The 19,829-nt window shown below is 30.4% G+C and overlaps 4 protein-coding genes across 18 annotated transcripts in view; 2 read left to right on the top strand and 2 right to left on the bottom strand.

Annotated features, from left to right (window-relative positions):
• The first annotated feature begins 304 nt into the window (after positions 1-304).
• Positions 305-12,158, top strand: LOC139092849 (oxysterol-binding protein-related protein 9). 2 transcript variants are annotated; one of them, XM_070643399.1, is made up of 13 exons: positions 305-498; positions 2,871-2,999; positions 3,131-3,460; positions 3,518-3,590; positions 3,682-3,759; positions 4,200-4,299; positions 9,195-9,400; positions 9,466-9,813; positions 10,151-10,252; positions 10,324-10,524; positions 10,587-10,911; positions 10,978-11,083; positions 11,214-12,158. In XM_070643399.1, the coding sequence occupies exons 1-13, from the start codon at positions 391-393 to the stop codon at positions 11,286-11,288; spliced, it is 2,181 nt and encodes a 726-aa protein (XP_070499500.1). In that variant the 5' UTR covers positions 305-390; the 3' UTR covers positions 11,289-12,158. The 2 variants fall into 2 exon arrangements, with proteins under 2 accessions (XP_070499500.1, XP_070499509.1); XM_070643408.1 differs by lacking the exon at positions 3,682-3,759 and having other exon boundaries at positions 3,518-3,629.
• LOC139093096 (very long chain fatty acid elongase 4) lies at positions 682-2,102 on the bottom strand. Its single transcript, XM_070643703.1, has 4 exons — positions 1,777-2,102; positions 1,387-1,712; positions 1,188-1,321; positions 682-1,092 (listed from the first exon to the last, which is right to left on the bottom strand). Exons 1-4 carry the CDS (start codon positions 1,932-1,934, stop codon positions 898-900), a joined length of 813 nt encoding a protein of 270 aa, XP_070499804.1. The 5' UTR covers positions 1,935-2,102; the 3' UTR covers positions 682-897.
• An 89-nt stretch (positions 12,159-12,247) lies between the features above and the next one.
• Positions 12,248-13,161, bottom strand: Ufsp1 (UFM1 specific peptidase 1). The gene has a single exon (XM_070643417.1). It carries the CDS (start codon positions 12,968-12,970, stop codon positions 12,323-12,325), a length of 648 nt encoding a protein of 215 aa, XP_070499518.1. The 5' UTR covers positions 12,971-13,161; the 3' UTR covers positions 12,248-12,322.
• Positions 13,162-13,569: 408 nt separating this feature from the next.
• mim (missing-in-metastasis) overlaps positions 13,570-19,829 on the top strand; it is a 45,276-nt gene continuing 39,016 nt past the window's right edge. For 5 of the 14 annotated variants that reach the window (XM_070642861.1, XM_070642852.1, XM_070642819.1 and 2 more), the window contains exons 1-2: positions 13,573-13,786; positions 16,022-16,529. In XM_070642861.1, the coding sequence (XP_070498962.1) occupies positions 16,455-16,529 (75 nt within the window). In that variant the 5' untranslated portion in view covers positions 13,573-13,786; positions 16,022-16,454. Of the gene's footprint in view, positions 13,787-16,021; positions 16,530-19,829 lie in introns of all 14 variants that reach the window. The other 9 variants (XM_070642786.1, XM_070642795.1, XM_070642845.1 and 6 more) reach the window with 4 other exon arrangements.

The following is a 19,829-nucleotide window of genomic DNA, read 5'->3' as shown; positions in this document are numbered from 1 at the left end:
ATTTAGTTAAATTAACCACTGAATTAATCATTGTTTTGTTAAATGAAAACGAGGTTCGGCAATCAACTCCATCATTTACGTTGTATTATTAACTTCCACGTCGAAGCATTAGTAGTTCAAGACAGAATCATAAATTTCCACAATATCAATGTAGACATCTAAAGATGTTGTCATCCTCTCCATAGTCTATTTGCATTGTTTTATCAAGTTCGTCAGTGATAATTTTGAATGCTTGACAATTTTCATCACAAAAATATTACGCAAGAAAACCGTCGTGGAAGTTCAAAGCTTTCAACGTCATTCGTGTTTGTTTTTATTTCTAATTTAAGAGAAAATTATTTTTTCGTGAAAAAAAATCAAATATCAGTGTTAATTAATATATGCTGTACAATGTCTGGCTTAGAAGGAAGTTTATTCAAATGGATAAATATGGTAAAAGGATGGCAAACAAGATGGTTTGTGCTGGAACCTGAAATAAGTTTATTATCCTATTATACAGTGAGTAATTTTGTACAATAAAAAATATTTATTCTTCAATTTGACAAAGAAATCTGCAATTTATGATGTATGCTACGTCACTGTTCTATAAATGAAACGACATTTAATTTATCTATATGTAAAATCTTGAAAAAAGCTTTTTAATTAATGATGATTCATAGTAATTTTATGTCATGTAAAAAAAAGTTACTTTATTCATTCATTTCTTTTGCACAAAATCATAACTAGAGATAACTTATCATCATTGCTTATTACTGTAATTTGTTCTCGCAGTAAATTGATAAAGGCTATAAAAAAAATTAACATAACAAATTTGATGCTCAAATGTCACTGAATATACTCCCAAAAAATAAAATAGAGCTTAAACTAATCAATATTTGCAGATAGAGCTTGCGGAGTTTAAGTTTTCAAGCTTTTTCGTTTCTTATGAGAGTTCTTGAGTTTCTTAGCGGAATAAGCAATTTTATAGAATCGGTAGAACTGATAAAATATGATAATTACATTCAGTACGAATACGTAGTAAAATTTACTTTCAATTCCGCAATTCGTTTGCCATGATCTTAGTGTATTGAATAGAATTAAACAAAATTGAACCTACAAAATAAAATACAGGATATGTTCATATTAATATTGGCTATATTCCAAAGTGGATGTTAAAAAATTAATTTCTGATCATTTGATTGACTTACCATTTGCATGATTGTTATACATTTTTTCACAGCCACAAACTGATTTTCCCTCATGAATAATGATGCGAAATAGTACGAGTACATGATAGCGTGAATAAACATATTGAGACTATATGTGGCCATAACCATTCCATCTAGATTAAAGTTTTATATTAATACCTATGTGGTGACAAAAAGTGCATAAAATATATATTCATACTTCCAACAAGAGTAACTCCTAAGTAAGCAAAAATGAACGTGGAAACGTGATGATAAACATGAAGAAATGAAACTTGACGAAAATTTCTTCTCAATATAAAGCATAGAGTCTCGATAAATTCTAATGCCTTGATAAAGTATGTCAGATATAAAAGTTTTGCATGCGGTAAATTATTATAGCCAGGCAAATAGCACTTCCATAAATAATCGATTTTCAATCCAGCATTGAATGCGTTGATAAGGAAATAAACACAGAATACAACCTGAGTTATGTTGTACATGGCAAGAAAACTTTTTAATTGAAATGCTTTTCGAGTTTGCATTATTCTAAAATTAAATCATTAAATTCATTAACAACTACATATTTTTCCACTTCAATTAACTCATTTACCGTTCACTGAATTTTAAAGAAATCAGATAAATGCACGATATGATCAATGTTGGCCATATTGTGCTCATAAATGGTAACTGATGTGGATCGAAATTGTTTAAATCTTGATCAAACGACTTAAGACTAACGAGAGGATCAAATAATAGATTTCTCGTCATTTTTATGTCTTCTTCTTACTCCTTAGCACTAAACTGATTTTGCAAATGGTTCAGAAACAACTAAATTTTGTTAAATAAAAAAATTAACTGACAACTTATTATTTATTTTCACAGCAATGACCTGCCGATATTTACAATAATTTTAATTGACCTTATTATAATTTTTAATTTTTTCGAAATCGTCATTTTTCAAATAATACTTTGTGTGAAATGAAGGAATACGACTTGCTTTTGTATCTAAGTGTGTTCCTGCTTTTTGAGACTTTAACGTCTGACGTAATTTGCCTTTTAATATAAGCGTGATCGACTTGTGGCCGATGAAAGTTCAGTGGAATTTAAATTAAAATTATATCATAAAGATAACGGTTAAATGATTTTTGAATATTAACGGGAATTGTTTGAAAAATAACGTTCAAAAACTGTTTGAAAATTAAGGTCAAAAAATATTTGAAAAACAGTCAAAAAATTCAAAACCTGTTCAAAAAAAACGGTCAAAAAATGTTTGAAAAATAACGGTCAAAAAATATTTGAAAAACAGTCAAAAAATTCAAATTCCGTTCAAAAAATAACGGTCAAAAATGCAAAAATTTAAAAGCTCACATGAACAGTCTGTTGCATTTGCACATGTTGTCAATATAATCACAAATATCCTCAAATGACTGCACAATAATCACAAAATAATTCCTCAACAAGTGCATGCATGAAGCTACAAACACTGCATATATAATTGTAATTATTCTTATCATTTTATGTAGAGTCAAGCAAGTCTCAAGTTTGGTATTTGTTGCTTGATGCATAAGAATTTAATTAGAGTCAAATTGTAGAAAAAAAAATATCCTATTTTCTTCATTCATTCATTCAATTGTTCATGCAGTCACGCAACCCCATTATATCCTCTATTTTATTTTCCTTTATTTCCTTTACTTTTTTCAATAGAGTCGAGAAAAAATGATGAAAGGTGTACGAAGAGGTTGTGTTCGTTTAAGAGGTGCTATAATTGGTATCGATGACCAAGACGTAAATACATTTACAATTACTGTTGATCATAAAACCTTCCACTTTCAAGTAAGTTAGTTGCTATATATTTAATTTGGAACACGCCGCAATGTGAAATTTAAATGAGAAAATGCAAATTTTTTGCTGTTATTTATTTTAATTAATTTTTTAATGTCCCGCAAACGAATGACAAATTAAAGGCTAGAGACGGTGAAGAACGTGAAAAATGGGTTCGTCATCTGGAGGATGCGATTGCCCGCAGTACGTATAGATATCGTTCGGATCAGGCACAAATAATGAGTGGAAGTGCTTCGAGTAGCCGCAACAGTCATCTGGTAATGTTTGACAAGAAAGTCAGTGAAGCTGATACGTACTTGCAAATGGTCATTGATCAATCAGCAAAAATAGAGCAACGAATTAATGAAATCGAGGATGAAGAAGAACGTGGAAAGTACGAAAGTTTAAAACAACAAATTAATGATATGTTAGATCATATAAAACATTCAATTGTGCTTCTTCAAATTGCTAAGGTAAGCGTCCATAAAAGCAATTACTCGAACATCATTTAAATATTGCTGTTATTGCAGAATACAGCGAATCCAATTAACGGAATTTATAATGGTCCTATGAAAACGGATCCTGACGATACAGCAACTCCAGGTAATCGATGTGATTTACTTTTACCACCCGAATTAGCAGGTGAATAACGATGTTTTCTTGTCTATCTGTTTAAAAAAATTTTGTAATTTAGTTGTTGTGAGACAAAGATCGAAACTGGTTGATGAAATTGGCTCTGAATATTTTGAAGCTTGCTCTAGTAGATCGAGTGGTAGTTATTGTTTTATGGCTATTACTATTTTTACTCATTTTTCATCATCAATATTGAGTAATTTAACGGATTTATATTTTTTGAATTTTTTGACATTCGGTAAAATTCAAATTTTTGAAAACCGATATATTTTGAATTTGTGAAAAACGCTAAAGTTCAAACTTTTGAAAACCGTTAAAATTCAAAAATTTAAAACCGGTAAAATTTGAATTTTTGAAAACCGTTAAAATTCTAAATTCTAAAATCCGTTAAATGTTATTCGGGCTTTTACCATAAAACTGGCACATCAGTTGTTAATTATAATTTCATATGAAAACGAGAGTATTGACAGAAGCAATGTTGATGATGAAAAATACAATTCTAATTGTTATTCGATGAAAACCGATAAATGACTATGCGACATGCTCATATAAAAAAAATCCCATATCAAATTATTTCAGTTCAAGTGCCAGAGACTTCATATTCGAGCTCGGAAGGGGAAGAAGATTTTTATGATGCCAATGATGATCCATTTTCTAGTCAAGTGACAACACCATCGAGGTGAGTGCATGACATATTGAATTTATAAGTGATTAGTTCAATCATGTATTGAATTAAATCGATGCTTGGTTTTGTGAATTCACATATAAAAAAAAATACACACGTTATTTTCCCTTTTATCGATATAATAATGATCCACAATTTATCTGTGTCGAAACGACAGAATTTATATTCCAAAACCATGCCTTTAAGTGTGGAAATATTAAATAAACACGTGCAAGCTACTGACTGCTCATTATTGAGTATCGAGGAAGATTTTTCAGCCACGATAAGCAATTCCTTGACTTAAAGTCTCACCAAAAAAAAGTTATGGCTTGAATAATAAGAAACTTGACAAAATGATTAAAAATTTATGTCCAAAAAAAGAAAATAAGAAGCGACACAAGTCAGTTCTAGCTCTAGAATTGAATATTAGAAAAGTGAATTTATTATTAACGTCAGTCAAAATGTTCTCTACTGGATGAATGAAGGAAGGAAATAATAATATCGTATTAATCCTTATAAATAAATTATACAAGCTGTACAGTAGCTAGTTGGAAATGTCTGTAATGGACAGTGAAATTGTTTTGGGAGAAACGCATTTGAAATATGGAAATGAGACTTTATCCCGAGCAGCACAATGTGTTCGCTAGTTCTATATTAGTAGCAATACGTGAAGTTCCCCTGACGACACCGATACCGCGGATTTGGACCTATTTTACGGCTAAAAATGCTAATTGCCGTATTGTGTGGCCCGGGTATGTCAATCCTAATTGTTTCATAGACATCATTGATAAATGGCCCCCATGATAATATCTTGTTTATTTTTAAATCCCAACTGTAGATAATCCATCATATTATGCTCATAGACTAATAAATTAAATATTGAATTAAAAATGTATATTCAAATAACCACTTTGGTCCGAATAAACATACTTATAATCATTAGATACACATTTGTTATTCTGATCTCATAGCCATAGACAGAGAATTTATGGACGGACTCAAAAAAATTATATCAAATAATCAAATTAATTCATGTCGGCCTTTCAACTCCCCTGATTCTTATTCAGAGCATATTTAAGTATGCCGCAAGTTGAATTGAGTACACTACCTTATTGTCTGTGAAAGTAATTGTCAAGTTACTTATCTGTAGATTAATAAATTGAATTAAATTTTTTGAGATTTATGAAAGGAGATAAGCATTGAACATGGAACAAGGAACTAGGTCTATGCCTTAAAACCCTTACAGCAGTGCTGGAGAACCTTTTATTAATCACGGTACACCTTGGTCTTATACCTCGACCTTATCTGAACACAACATACTGCCTTACAGACAATGAGGATACTCATCTATATGAGCTTGTACCATGAGTATACTCAATCAGAATAGTTGAACATGCTTAATTTTGAGAGACATGTTCATGAACTCCTTGTCTGTTCAGGATATGAAATTTGTATGAGAAATAATATGAATACTCTTTAAAAATCTCCAATCTCATTTTTTGTGGCACTTAATGACCATTAAACCTTATCATCAAAATCTACAATGTCGACTGCAAAGTCAGTCCTGTGTAAAACAAGCATGAAACATTCAATTGCATACACAAAATGTGAAAAATCGACAAATGAGCAGACAAGCAGTCAAACGAACATCAATCACAGTCTTACTTAATCTATGAGATGATAAGAAAAAATATGAGAAAATAAGAAGCATAAATGTTAAGCATAAAAAGTTCATTGTCGTATGTTTTAGTATCCTTAAATAGATTTTCCATTTTCTTAATATGTAGCACATATATACGTCAAGTAATTTACACTTTAAGCATTATGTACATATGTTGGAAGTTTGTTGTTTTTATTTTTTTTTTCTCTACTCAAACATAAGAAAAATTAACGTGACGTCATTAGACAATGTTTTTGTGCAAAACAATCAACTTAGTCCTGTTCAATGTTTAATGTTTTTTCTCAACATTCAGCGTTGAACATGTGATTGAGTTAATTTTGAGAATTTCCCATAAAATCACTTGAATTAAAAGTTTTAGAATTAAAAGTATTATTATGTGTAATTCAACTTATTATTCAGCTTAGGATTTGATGTCGCAGCATGCACATTTTTAGAATAAATCATATTTATTCGATGTTTTCAATGTTTAATGTTGAATGTTGCAATCAAACATGAATGTCAAAAATTTCTTCTCAGTTTTTCTCGAGCTTTTGAAAATTTCACACCAAAAAATTTTTTTCTCCCCGACACAAAAATAAAAGAAAGAGAAAAAAAATAATAAAATAATTTTCTTCTTGTCTCGTTGACTTATTTATTTATATACTATGAAATCTTTATGTAATTTACGTATAGTGTGTTTGTGGCGTGATTAGCTTAGTTAATGAAAAATGATATTTTATATGAGACGAAGGCAGCACAATGAAAATTTAGTTGAAAACCTTTAAAGAAATTTGTTATAAAAAATATACAAGTCTTGATTGTGCTAAATAAAGGAACATTAAAGAATCGCAAAAATGATTCGAGTTTTTGAGCGATTTGTTCGACGACGGAGTTCAACTGCTCCTAGTGCAATTGATCAGAGGTGAGAGGCATATAGAATCGAAAATTCTATCGATTATTATGAACAAGTTTTTTGTTTAAGTGATTAATTGGTTCCAATGGAATATTGCTAATAACTACATGTTTTATTGATTATGTTCTACATTATTCATTTCACTTTTGGGAAACACTTTTTAATGCTCATGAGCGGTGAAGTGTTCAGTTTGAACAGATGTGATAGCAATTAAATTAGTGAAAATTTTAACGGTTATTTTGAATTTGAATGTTAAGAAACTAATTCTGAAGCTAACTTCAAGTTCGTTTGTTTGAAAAACCGCCAATTTTTCAACGGAAATTTTAAATTTGAATTTTCAATAGATCCATAATGAAGCTTACTTCAAGTTAGTTAATTTCGAAAAAACGGCCAATTTTTTAAAGGTAATTTTAGGTTTGAATTTTCAGAAGCTAACGTCAAGTCAATTCGTTCAAATTTTAAAAAAACCGCCAAATTTTAAGCTTCAAACGGACATTTTAAATTTGAATTTTCACTAGAAAATGATTCAAATGAAGCTAACTTCAAGTCAATAAATTCAAATTTCAAAAAACCGTTAATTTCATAAATCTTCAAAAGTACTAAATCAAAAGCCATTAAATCACAACATTATTGATCAGACCGGTTAAAATGCGCAATGTGCATTGATTTCCCAAAAAACTTCAATGAATTGTACGTGTTCCCATAAAATCACTCAAAAACATTATTGAGTCTAAATGGGGTACAATAAACATTTCAATGTACGTATTTCGTAATGTTTTACTTCATGCAAAAAAGAAGCATAAAAAGGGATTCTTTTTATTCCAAATCATGAGAAAAATGAGTCAAAAGAAAAATCTATTATTGAAAATGATTCAAAGGAAGAAGAAAAAAATGAAAAAATACCCTTCCGTAGAGGTAGTATGTATGCAGTGAATATAATAAATATCTCCATCTCACTTTCCCAACATTTATGCTGCGGAAAGAAAGAAAAAAATTTGTTGTGGTAGGAACGGAAAACAAATACGGCAAATTTTCACAATGTGGTAGAAATTTAAATTAATCAATATTATGCCTTGAATAATGAAATAAACTATAAAATAATTGCATGCCTACATACATCAAAATAACAAAAAAAGTTGAAGACGTACAATAAAATGTTTCGAAAGAAAATTTTGGCAAGTGAATGAACAGCGGAAAGGATGAAAGTTTCAATGGCGACAAAGTTTTTCTCTCACATACTATTTCTATGATAATGGCTGTGCTGCATATTTATTGTCATTTCAACGACATTTGCATACTTATGGATCTCATTTATCTGAGCATGAAGTTTGATGAAATGAATTCTTGAGTGTACTGAACCTCCCCGACTATGTCCAATATTATTTTTTTTCTCGACATAATGTGGGTTTCCTTAATTGTACTTTTGGGATTCTTTTTATACGTCACGAAAAATGAAAACTGTCACAAAATTCACAGCAAGTGGATTTAGCAATTCTTGATGTATTGTAATGAATAAATAATTTTTGGGGTTCAAATGAACATGTCAATTCACATAAATTTTACAAAATAATAAGAAGACGTAGAAGAGTGACTTCTATTAATGCTGCTGCTGAGCTTACAATGTAGACGTGAATTTGTTCCATTTTTACACACTTTTTTATCACATTTTAACAACGATTGTCATGAATTGTATTTTGTTTTATGAATGTGATGGATTTTGTGCTGTTCTGTTAAAGCTTAACTGTGCTTTAATGGAATTAAATCGATATTTTTGCTGAAAAACTGTTAAAACTTGAATTTTCAAAAAAAAGAAAAATTCAAATCTAAAAAATTCGTTATAATTCAGATCTTATAAAAGCGTTAAAAATTTAAATCTAAAAAATCCGTTAGAATTCAAATCTTAAAAAATTCGTTAAAATTCAGAAAAATAAAGCTGTAAAATTCAAATATGAAAAAGCCGTTAACACTTAAACATTAAAATTCCGCTAAAATCGAACTACTGTCAAGATACTTATCTATAGTGAGAACATCCTTGATAGCAATCACTTTCATAATGATTGAAACTCAACACGATATGTGATTGTTCATGTGACTAATAATTATTCTACACATATAAATGAAAAAGTCCTGCTCATGTGACATTTTAATGAAAAGAAACTTCATGCTTGTTCATTTTTTTTTCTCTTCTGTCGTCCTTGAACAATACGATATATGTGAATTCCGTTCGTCAGAACAACAAGCATATTGTCAGTAATTAATTCAAACCTTTTTTTGACAGCATTAGAAGAATATCCTTAATTTATTCAATTAATTTTTAATTTTATTATTCCTTTATAGCAATAATCGAACAATAGTTGAACCAGCATCGAGACTATCTGACGACCCATTTGTTACAGCGAATGATAACACGAGCACAAATACAAGTACACCGACGTCCTTAAAGAAACAAGATAGCATTGAATCACCATTAAAGGATGTAGGACATCGAAAAAGAAACTCAAAATCCCTACCGCTAAGAAATGATGGTTCGCTGGATTATGACGGTAACGACGATGATATTAAATTTCATTAATATTAATTAATTTAATTAACGTAATATTATTTATAGCAATATATGAAGATGAATCTGATAATGATCTGTCGATGGAATCACATGGATCCGTAATTACTCATCTATTATCTCAAGTTAAAATAGGAATGGATTTAACGAAAGTAGTTTTACCAACATTTATCTTAGAAAGGCGTTCCCTACTCGAAATGTATGCCGACTATTTTGCACATCCAGATTTATTTATTAAAATTGCGGAATTTAAAGATCCACGTGATCGAATGATGCAAGTTGTAAGATGGTATTTATCAGCTTATCATGCAGGTCGTAAAAGTGCTGTGGCTAAAAAACCTTACAATCCAATTATTGGTGAAATTTTCCGCTGTCATTGGAACATTCCTGAATATGGTGAGTAATTTTGTCTGTCTTTTGAACTTTCTGCTGGGATTACGCACTTTTACATTCCTCATCTTGGTCTAAATCTAGTTATTGAGCTTAAAAACTAATAAATTAAAAATAACGGTCAATAATTATTTGAAAACTAACGGTCAAAAAATATTAGAATTTGATTTTTGAAAATTAACGGTTTTGAGTCACTTAAGATTCACTTGACCAAATTATTATCCTTCATTTCCTTAACATAATCTACAACAGAAATAATACAGATTGAGATGAGAAAGGCAAAAGAGTTTCAAAACCTTAACATCCTGATTTATTATAATTATTTCGCATTATTTTCCTACAGAAATTCAAGATAATACAAAAGTAATTGAAGAGGGTCCGGTTCCATGGTGTAAATCGGATCAATTAACATTTATTGCAGAGCAAGTCTCGCATCATCCTCCAAGTAAGATATTACACTTTAATGACTTTTGACAAGAATAAAATGTTAATTTTTTTGTTTTCTTTTTCCTTCAGTTTCTGCCTTTTATGCCGAGCATTACAGTAAAAAAATTAGCTTTAGTGCTCACGTCTGGACAAAATCCAAATTTTTGGGTCTGTCGATTGGAGTTCACAATATTGGGCAAGGAATCGTTACATTATGTGATTTAAATGAAGAGTATATCCTTACTTTTCCAAACGGTTATGGCCGTTCGATACTCAGTGTTCCATGGATAGGTAATAGATCTTCATTTTATTGGAACTTGACTTGAATAATTGAATAATTTTATTGCTTCCAGAATTAGGAGGAAATGTCACAATAAAATGCCCCAAAACGGGCTATCATGCTGAGATTGATTTCCTTACCAAGCCCTTCTATGGTGGCAAACGAAATAGAATACAAGGTGAAGTATATGCTCCAAATGAAAAGAAATCCTTTTTATCAATTTATGGTGAATGGAGTGGCTTGATGGAAGCAAAATGGAATGACGGTACGAAAACAAAGCCAGAAGTGTTTGTGGATGTAAATAGAATACCAATTTATAAGAAGCAAGTACGTTCTGTAATTGAGCAAGATGAAAATGAGAGCAGACGAATTTGGAAGGAAGTGACTGCAGGGTTAAAGTAAACGAGATGATGTTTAAACTCAATTAAACTTGACTTGATTATGTTATTTAATTATGTTTGTAGATCGAATGATATAGATGTAGCAACGGCAGCCAAATTTAGAGTGGAACAGAAGCAACGAGAAGAGGCGAAATCGAGGAAGGATGAGAATACTATGTGGGCAAATACTGTAAGTGTTATGGATGAAATCCGTTAAGTTTAATCTCGGATTTAAAAATTAAATCTAATCCAACAAAATTAATCTCGAGATTAAAGTTTATTGTTTAAAATTTTAACTACAATTTTTCTCCTTTTTGCAGCATTTCAAGAGTGCGGGCGAAGGATGGATATACTTGAATCCACTTTCTCATAGACTGACCTTAGAACAGAGATAGTGCAATTAACCAGTTCTTTCTGATGATTATTCTAACGAAGATATAATTTGATATAAACGAATAATAACAATTTCCTTTCTTTGCCATTAACTTTTAATGTATTATTAAGTTAAATAATTTAACAAAAAAAAAAAAGAAAACTTGATTTCAACAGAAAATGAAACTTTTACAATGCTTACAAGCTTTGAAAGCATAATTATACATAAAAAAATAGTAATGTTTAAATGGCACTAATGTTATACTTTAATTTTAATTAAGTACCGTAGTGATTGCCTGCATCTTCCTCTTTAAAAAAAGATATAATGATAATATTGATGAGATAATAGGATATTTTAATGCTGTTAATGATTACAACACGACTTTTCAAACATTTTTTATGCAAAAAAAAAAAAGAAGTCTTACTCTTTAAAAAATCTTGCGGAATTAAATTAATTAATGAAAAAAAAATATTTAAAAATCTAGCTTTCTTCCCCCATTCCAAAAAGTTATAGGAGTTGATTATAGTTCATCTATTTAAAACTAAAAGTTATGTATAAATTATTAACATATCAAGTAATTTGACAAAAGAAAAGAAAAAAATTAAAAAAAGCAACGCAATATCTTCGATCCGATAAGAGACCAAAGCACACACTTGCATTATCTTTTTAAAACGTTTTGCGCCCTACTAAGTATTTTTAATGTTTTCAACTACCTAATGAAAAAAATAATTCTTTTGCACAATATGCCTCTATGATATAATAATGAAAAGCATTATTAATGCATAAAAACTGACGGTTTAACAAGGAGAATAAAAAATTGTATGTATAAAGTATATTTTCTAAGAAATTGTTGACATCCTTAACTGAAAAAAAAAAAATCCTTAATTAAATTAATAAAAAATTCTTATTCTTTGAAAAAATAATTAAAAATAGGAGAAAAATGATTTTTATTTTTTAACGGACATTTCAAATTTGAATTATTTTTAACCGATTCAAAAAGTGATAAAAAATTCAAATTTTCAGTATAACGGTTTTCTCACAATTTTGGATGGACATTTAATTTAATTTAGGCATGCACAAGTTGTAGAATGAATTCTCAATGAAGTCATTTTCAGCATACCATTTTACATAGCCTTTGTTGACAATCTCATGAGGATTCTTTGGAATTTGACTGAAATGCGGATCAACAACTTGAAGGAACAATTTATCATCTTGTGCTATGTGAATTCCCGTTATCATTTTTGCAGAAGCATCGCTGTCACCTCCCATAAATATTAAACCGCCTTGTTCTTTGAAATATTTCATGATGTCAGATCTTTTAGATGAAATTTTCTCGTCATGTGAAATGTGAACAATGTAGCATGGAACATTAAACAATTCGTCTATTACGTACGAGCCTTCTAATGTTCCAATCCAGCTACGACTGTTGAGGATTCTTTCATCTTTATCTCCAAATTTCACTAGAACCTTTTGTATATCAAGTAATGAAGGAACTGATTTTTCTGAGTTCAATTTCTTCTTCAGCATGGAACAAATGGACTGCACAGTTCGATATCCACATCCATAGCCTACATCATTGATTCCGTCACAGCAATAATGATAATAATCGTAGTTCTCTCTTGTTAGGTAAGTTTCACCTGATTCAGTTGGTAATTCCAGATGTTTATGGATATTCTCGAACAGCTGATATTTTGGAACTGACATTCTTTTCTGTTTTCAGTACTTTTTACGAATATAAGCTACAAATCCACTTTGTCATCAGCATTAAAAGTATTTTATCTGTTTTGTCTGCGATTTACTATTATGTGATAGTAGCTAGTTCCAGTTTAAATGGAATAATTGTTTTGTGCAATTCCTTCCAATGTTTATGTTTTGATTGTCCAATTAAATTTTATTAGCATTAACGGTCAAGACTTTTTTGAAAGTAAAGTAAGCAAGAATAGTCAAATCTTATTTCATCCCAATAATGTTAACTAAAGCACTAAGTCATTTTCCAATTAGACTAAATTCATAAGAATCTAATAAGGATTCAACATAATTTATGCTTGTTACAGAGCAGCATAAATAAATTCATGTGACATGAAGTTGGCTGCAATTTAGCATATTTCTTTAAATGACTGCATTTTGTCGTAATTTTGTCCAATTGTCAAATATCAAACAAATTCATTGCATAAATGCACTTTAGTCCAATAAATCATAGCAGGCCATACAAACTTTTTCACTGTTTTTCTCTCAGCAATCTCTTTATTGGATATTTGAGTCAGTGTATGTTTTGCTTTGGTCGAGTTCGGTTCATAACTTTGTTCGATTATGAATTTAAATATTATTTTGTTTGGCATTTAAACTAATTAATAAAAATAAAGGATATTATAACAAGAATGTGTTAATAACTCAAAAAGGATTGATAAAAATGTGCATTTTTGAAGAAATGTGATTAAAATAATAGCAAATTTATATTAAAAATGAAGTGAATAAAATTATTTAAAAAAAAGTCAAAAGAGAAAGAAAAATTTTGTAAAAGTAAGTGGCAAAAAATACATTCTAAAAATACTAGAGGAATATGTTCTTGAGCATACAAAAAATTTCGCATTTTAATTCATATAAATTTATTATATAAGCAAGTCAGTCGGCGACCGACAAAACAAAGGAAAAATTCGGAAGAAGCTAAAGTAAAAAAACCTTCAGATCTGAAAAATGGCTGTATAGAGGAAAATTGATTTTCTTTCCCCTGCTCACGGCTTCACTTTTTCCATATAAAAACGCACTTTTATTCAGCTGTAGTCGGTGACAAAAAAATGGTAGAATGATAGTAGTTTTATAGCGGAATTAAATTTTTATCAAGGGTTTCCACACATCCAGTCTTGTTTTTTTACGGATGATTATTTTTCGGCATCGCACACACGATAAGAACAAAAATAATCGATAAAAATGCATTGCAGACGACGAAACTAAGATGGTAATTTTTACGCAACATCCCCTATTTCTAATTTCAATGTTAAAAACCAATTGTAACATAAACTGGCAACAACGCAAAGGATTTTATGTTGCTGTGAAATCTAAATTAGTTACTTTTTTGTACGTCAATGAACCTAATATTAAGCTGCTTCAATGCCCGCTTTGTCTATGTCTACGACTCCATTATTTTTTTGCAACAATTTATGGCTGATTAGTGCAAAAAGTGCTTAATTCAAGTACTTAGCTCAACGCTCGTAATCATACATGAAATTAGATACGATTAAACAAGGCAGGCAGTACATAAATCAGAGAAGAAAAGAATCACATAAATTCAAATATTGACTTCAAACAATTTAGTTTGTTTTATTTAGTATCAATGTACAGCATCGATTAAAGTTCAAAGCATGACTCACGAATGTCTTGATATCATAATAATAACTTTCCTGAATTATGCTTCTGGACACAAACGTGCAGATTTATGATGAATACCTTTCTATCTTACTATCAGCTCATAGAAATCGTTGATTATGAAAGAAAAAAAGTACATCATGAATGAACGAGTCGAGGTAGAGGTAGGAAAGGATAGAGAAGAAGTAAGCTTATAACGGTTAATTCTACTTATACTAGCCAGCATGATCTCGATGCTTCAAGATTTCTCGTTATCAACAATTTATGAAAAAATTATGCACACTTGGTCAGTTGTAAAATTATTAAAGGAAAATTAAGCAATGATCTAGACATGCATTTTTCGTTTCCGCACCAATTATATTGATTTTTATATTTTTTATGGCAACACATTTCTTCATCAAGAGTGAGCATTACGGTCTAGTGATGATGTGCAATGTTATTCTTCTTTCCAACTCTTTTATTTTCCTCTGTTGTTCAAAAAAACATTTCGTGAAAAATTCAAATATATAATGGATTCTTTATTTATAGATCGAAAACGATTCATTTGTTATGAACAGTAAACGAATAGTAAATTGTGTGGAACAAATCTCAATCTCTCTCTATATATTCGACTCGATTCACGATAATTACATTTTTGTGTGTATGAATTTGGATCATCATATATGCTACTTATCGTCATTATTACTTGTGTACGCTAATTTAATCCTCTCTTTTCATACTATTTTCCAATCAGCTTAGTAGTCATGCTACTAGCTTTTTGCTATGAGCTGGAGATGTGCAGTTTGACCTTATGTATCTTAAGTTCGGAAATGTTCATTGTCGGGATTTGAAAAGAGAACCGTTCAAATGTTGCAGGGTTTTCAAGTAATTTGTATGGTTTTGAAACATTTTTCATAATTTGCACAATTCAAATGTATAAAAATTCGTTAATTCATGAACATTCCGTAATTATTGAATTTCGCGTGTTTTCAAGCTATTACGTCCTCAGACAGCAATCTAAAGCGCCTTAAAATAGTCTACACTATACCGCAACCGTGATTTTAATACTAGATTTCTATGCTCAAACAATTTTGATGTCAGTTATGTCTTCCTCCTTTGTTGGCTGCTGCCCTTTTGATTTAGTACATATTTCTCGTACGCCAAAAGAAAAAAAAATTGTGGGGAACCACAATAAAATTTGAATGTCTGCCAAAATATCAAAAAGCATGCCTCAATTTATTATGGGTTTCAATATTCCTTCGTCACTTTTTATGACTTAAATTTCCTTTTCACATTTGCGACACTCAGCTGCTCTTTGCTCTGGAAATGAATTAAAATGCGAAATTTACACTAAATTAATTTTATGTCCATTATGATGATAATAATTTCTTTTTCTATCTTTCTTACATTTAGGTATAAGCCTCCGAAAAAGGAGTTGACAAGAAGATTTTTTAATAAAAAGTGTGGATTTATTACATCTTTATTTTCCCACCTATATTATTTAGAAAAGGAAAGAAAGAGAGTAGAAGTGAAAATCATAATAATTATGAATGTTTAAATTTAGTGATATTACATAGAAAAAAGATATCGTCTTTCCGTCACTTGTAAGTGCATGAAAAGTTACACGACATTAATAAAAAGAAAAGAAAAAAAAGTATAAAATTAAAGAAATATATAAAAAAATAAGTGAATGAATGTGTAGGCTGATATAAGAAAAAAAAGAAAGCATAAAAAATTTTCTAGTGTACTACAAAAAAAAAGGTTTCTTCTTCTGTGGATTAATAGTGAAAATATTTAATAATTTTATTTGTCTCGATCAAAAATAACAAAAAAATACGATTCTAACATGGATATCAGTATTGAAAAGGTTGCTGACATAACGCTGGGTAGTCTGTTTCAGCAGATTATACATGACATGAAGGTAAGTTGAAAAAAAAATTAAATTTTGCGTATAGCATTTCCTCTTTGTAAGCACAAACTCAATTTTCCATTGAAATGTCATGTCAAATTGGGTTTAAGCCCTTCTGAAAAGGATTAAGAATATTTTGGGGTGGTCTACATCTGGGATGGCCATTTAATTAACTCTGCAACTCTATATTTGACTCATAATTTGCAATACATAAATTTGTCAATTCCAAAACGGCAATAAAGTATTTGCAAGACCATCCAATCTCAAAAGTCTACAGACAGACAGCATCTAGCAGTAAAAAATACTGTTAATCTCTAGTAAAAATAACGGATTTTCTTCTTTATCGATTTATTCAGGACTATAGTGCTGAAACACGATCCGCAATTCATTGGCACTTCTGGCGATAAAGAACAATTTGTAGCAAATATAAATATTTGTTTTAGTTATGTTCACATTGAATTATGGTTTAACCCATTGCGTAATAAGAACGTTCTTAATGAAATCCTTTCGTGAAACAATCTGTTATTTAGCCTGCTTTATGCTTCCTGTGCCTTTTATTTCTATTTTTAAAAGTCGTGTATTTACATAAAATTGCTAATTTTATAAAATAGCAAGAAGGACTAAAACAAAGGCACAAAAAGGAATTGGAAAATGGGTTAGCAATGAAATTAGGTGGACTGATATCATTCAACCGAATACGAAACTAATTTCGCATGTTTTTTGTGTTTTCTATTGTGGATATTCATTAGTGACGTTCGTTAGATTTGATCGGTTAGACCAGTGTTGTCTAAACTTGAGTCACGGTACACTTTGGGTATGGAAAAGCTTCTCGATACACCTGAGCTTGTTCTACGCCACTTCAGATTGACGCGACGCATAGTTCGGATATTTCTGGCTAAGGCCAACAATAACCCCTTTTTGGATGAGATCCAGATGCATTTTGAGTTGCATAACTCTTTATGAAGCACCCTGGACATAATTTATGAATGACGACAATGGTATTAGTCTGGCGTTTTCAGCAAAACATTAATGAATTGAAAAGTATACATTTAACAAACAAACCTCGACTCTTCATCGTCAAGAAACAAAAACTTCATTTCCGCTGTACGATTTTCCCCGAAAAATTTATATAAATTATACAAACAAACACGCATTCTCGTCTATCCCTCAGATGACTACAAATGTTTACAATAATTTTTTCTATTTAGTATACGAAATTTCTCCAACACACACTTTACATGTCGAATACATATTGCATTTATCATAAATATACACAAAAATATGTATAGACAGCATCTGCATTTTTGTTATGTTTTATTTTTATCGCAACAGTCAGTAACCAAAGAAATGAGCAAGAAGTGGATGAAAAAAAAAGAAAGAATGAAGTATATCTCAACGTGAGATAAATAAAATCTTGTCTAACATTTTTATAAATTTTTGAAAAAAATTTTCATGTCGAAATGCTACTTCATGTTGCAGGGTTGGAATATTGAGTCTAAGTAACTTAAACGATATTTATTCGGAATGAAGACGACTCAGAAACTGGGCTCAACCGACTCAGGTTCCAGATCAAATTTGATGAAATGCAGTCCGACGTCTGAGTCTTTCTTGTTTGTGCTGGATTTGAAAGTACTCCTGAAAGTTTACTTCGGGTCATATACCTAACATTACATGTAAATGTGCCTTAAAATCACTGAAATAAGTCGGCAAAATAGAGATGTTTTAAAAATGGCAGGATTGATTTTTCTGCATTTTAGATGTACAGACCTGATTAAGTATGCCAAAAGTTGGGCCTTAAGTGCGCCAAATACTGCAGCCCTGCACACAACCCATTTTTAGACTCAGGAGCTCTTCAAAATGCATCTTTCTCTATCAGGATCCGTCCAGTTCCAACCACATCTTAGATACCATCCCTGCTACATGATATTTTAACTTCACGAATTACCATTTGATTTTTGTGTACCGTTTTCTCCTTTAACTTATTTTTTTTGCATAAGTCTTTAAAGATTGATGTTTGAAATTCGTGTACCTTAAATTATGCTCTTTATTTTTCAAAGAATTTCATGTTATTAAGCTGTCTTTACAAAAAAAAAAATTTCAAATTTTGTTCATGTACATTCTCCCAATTCACAAATGGAATTAAACGAAACCACGAGATATTATATAACACATGCTTTTTGTTCCTACAAGCTTATATTTTTTCATTTCCATTAACACGTCGTCTTCAGCAAGCCAAAATTAGAGTAAAATAACGATTTGTGACAAGATACGTATGATTTTCTACTTTATATGTACGTGCAAATTACTCCAAATAGCAATAGATCAATTCATTATCTTCGCATCGTTCACTAGCAAAATGAGATATTACTTTCGTATGAGAACAGCTCGCATCATTGAGTAATTCATTACTTACGTTTCATCTAGTGATATACACGCAAACAACCGCTTTTTATTTCACGGTCATCAAACAATATTCTACATACTTTGGTTTCAACTCAATTCCTATTGCCGATGCTGTGTTGTTAATTAAATATCTTGCTCTAATCTAAATTGATCGACTAATTAGTTAAAATATGAATTTAATTAGGCTGTGTTTTTTTTTTTGCTTCTTCACAGCTAATTGTGCTAATTGGTTTTCGATTTCTTCTAGTGCAGCACCTTCAAATACTTTTTTTTTTTTTTTTTTTGATACACATATGAAAAATTATTGGATTTACACGAGAGAGCAATTAGTCTAAAGTAATTAATAAACATTTCATCCAGCGTAAATACTTCATGACAACAACAGAATCAATGTGTTGGCAACGATGTATGAAAATTTTTCTCACATAAAATTCCTCGTAAATGTAAATTCTCAACATTCTTCGTATGTCATATGCGATTCTCTTTTTCGCGAAGTCTTGGCTTGGTAAAAAATATTTTTGAACTATTTTTTGGAGCGTGTTTATGGCAATTGTTATGCTAAGGTAATTTAATAGTCAAATGATATCATGTAAATTTTTTGTACCATCAAGTACATCTGCTGTACATAAAAATATGTATTTATGTGAATGTTCGCCTTGCAAACTGTGATGAGCTGCATCATAGATGTTCTTGACTTGGTTTGTTGGTTCCAAAGAACCTTTAGTGCCATTTTGTTAATTTTATGTACAAATACAGTGGATCATGATGATTTTTGATCACATACCGCTGGAATATAGAATGTAATAAAATGTTTTCGTAGAGCAGTGACACTGTGATTGATATTCCCAACGACTCTATAAAGTGACTATCTCCTTGATGAAACCAGAGATTGAAGTCGACTAGACTTCA

Source organism: Chironomus tepperi, unplaced genomic scaffold, assembly GCF_022539635.2.
Source record: "Chironomus tepperi strain 1889 unplaced genomic scaffold, CSIRO-AGI_Ctep_v1 contig_16, whole genome shotgun sequence".
NCBI classification, from domain to species: Eukaryota; Metazoa; Arthropoda; class Insecta; order Diptera; family Chironomidae; genus Chironomus; species Chironomus tepperi.
The sequence above is the reverse complement of the archived record's forward strand: the minus strand, read 5'-3'. Positions and strand labels throughout refer to the sequence as shown.